The sequence below is a fragment of the Apis dorsata genome, unplaced genomic scaffold (assembly GCF_000469605.1).
Source record: "Apis dorsata unplaced genomic scaffold, Apis dorsata 1.3 scaffold_111, whole genome shotgun sequence".
Classification (NCBI taxonomy): domain Eukaryota; kingdom Metazoa; phylum Arthropoda; class Insecta; order Hymenoptera; family Apidae; genus Apis; species Apis dorsata.
This window is the reverse complement of record NW_006263406.1, coordinates 345,854-346,082: the sequence shown is the minus strand read 5'-3', so window position 1 is coordinate 346,082 and position 229 is coordinate 345,854. Positions and strand designations below refer to the sequence as shown.

Here is a 229-nt window from a genome sequence, read left to right as displayed (position 1 = left end):
CCGTGAAAACACCGTCGCCCGTCACCACCATCTCCACGCCGCCGCTTTGCGAGCCTCCCAAGAGTTTGGAGAGCATTTGCAGCCCGACGCGAAGCGACTACAGTTTCGAGTACGCGTCGACCGCCAGCTCGCCCGAGGGATTGCGTGGGAACAGGCCGAGAACAGCGCAGAGGAAGGCGAGGATGGATTACGACGACTCGGACAACGACTCGGCCGTGAGCAGCTCGCA

At 62.9% G+C, this 229-nt stretch overlaps 1 protein-coding gene across 1 annotated transcript in view; it reads left to right on the top strand.

The window, feature by feature from the left end:
* Window positions 1-229, top strand: part of LOC102678528 — a 4,968-nt gene that overhangs the window by 1,291 nt on the left and 3,448 nt on the right. Inside the window, 1 exon segment of the mRNA XM_031508896.1 lies at window positions 1-226. This exon segment is cut by the window's left edge and continues 15 nt beyond it. Within this exon segment, the coding sequence (XP_031364756.1) occupies window positions 1-226 (226 nt within the window).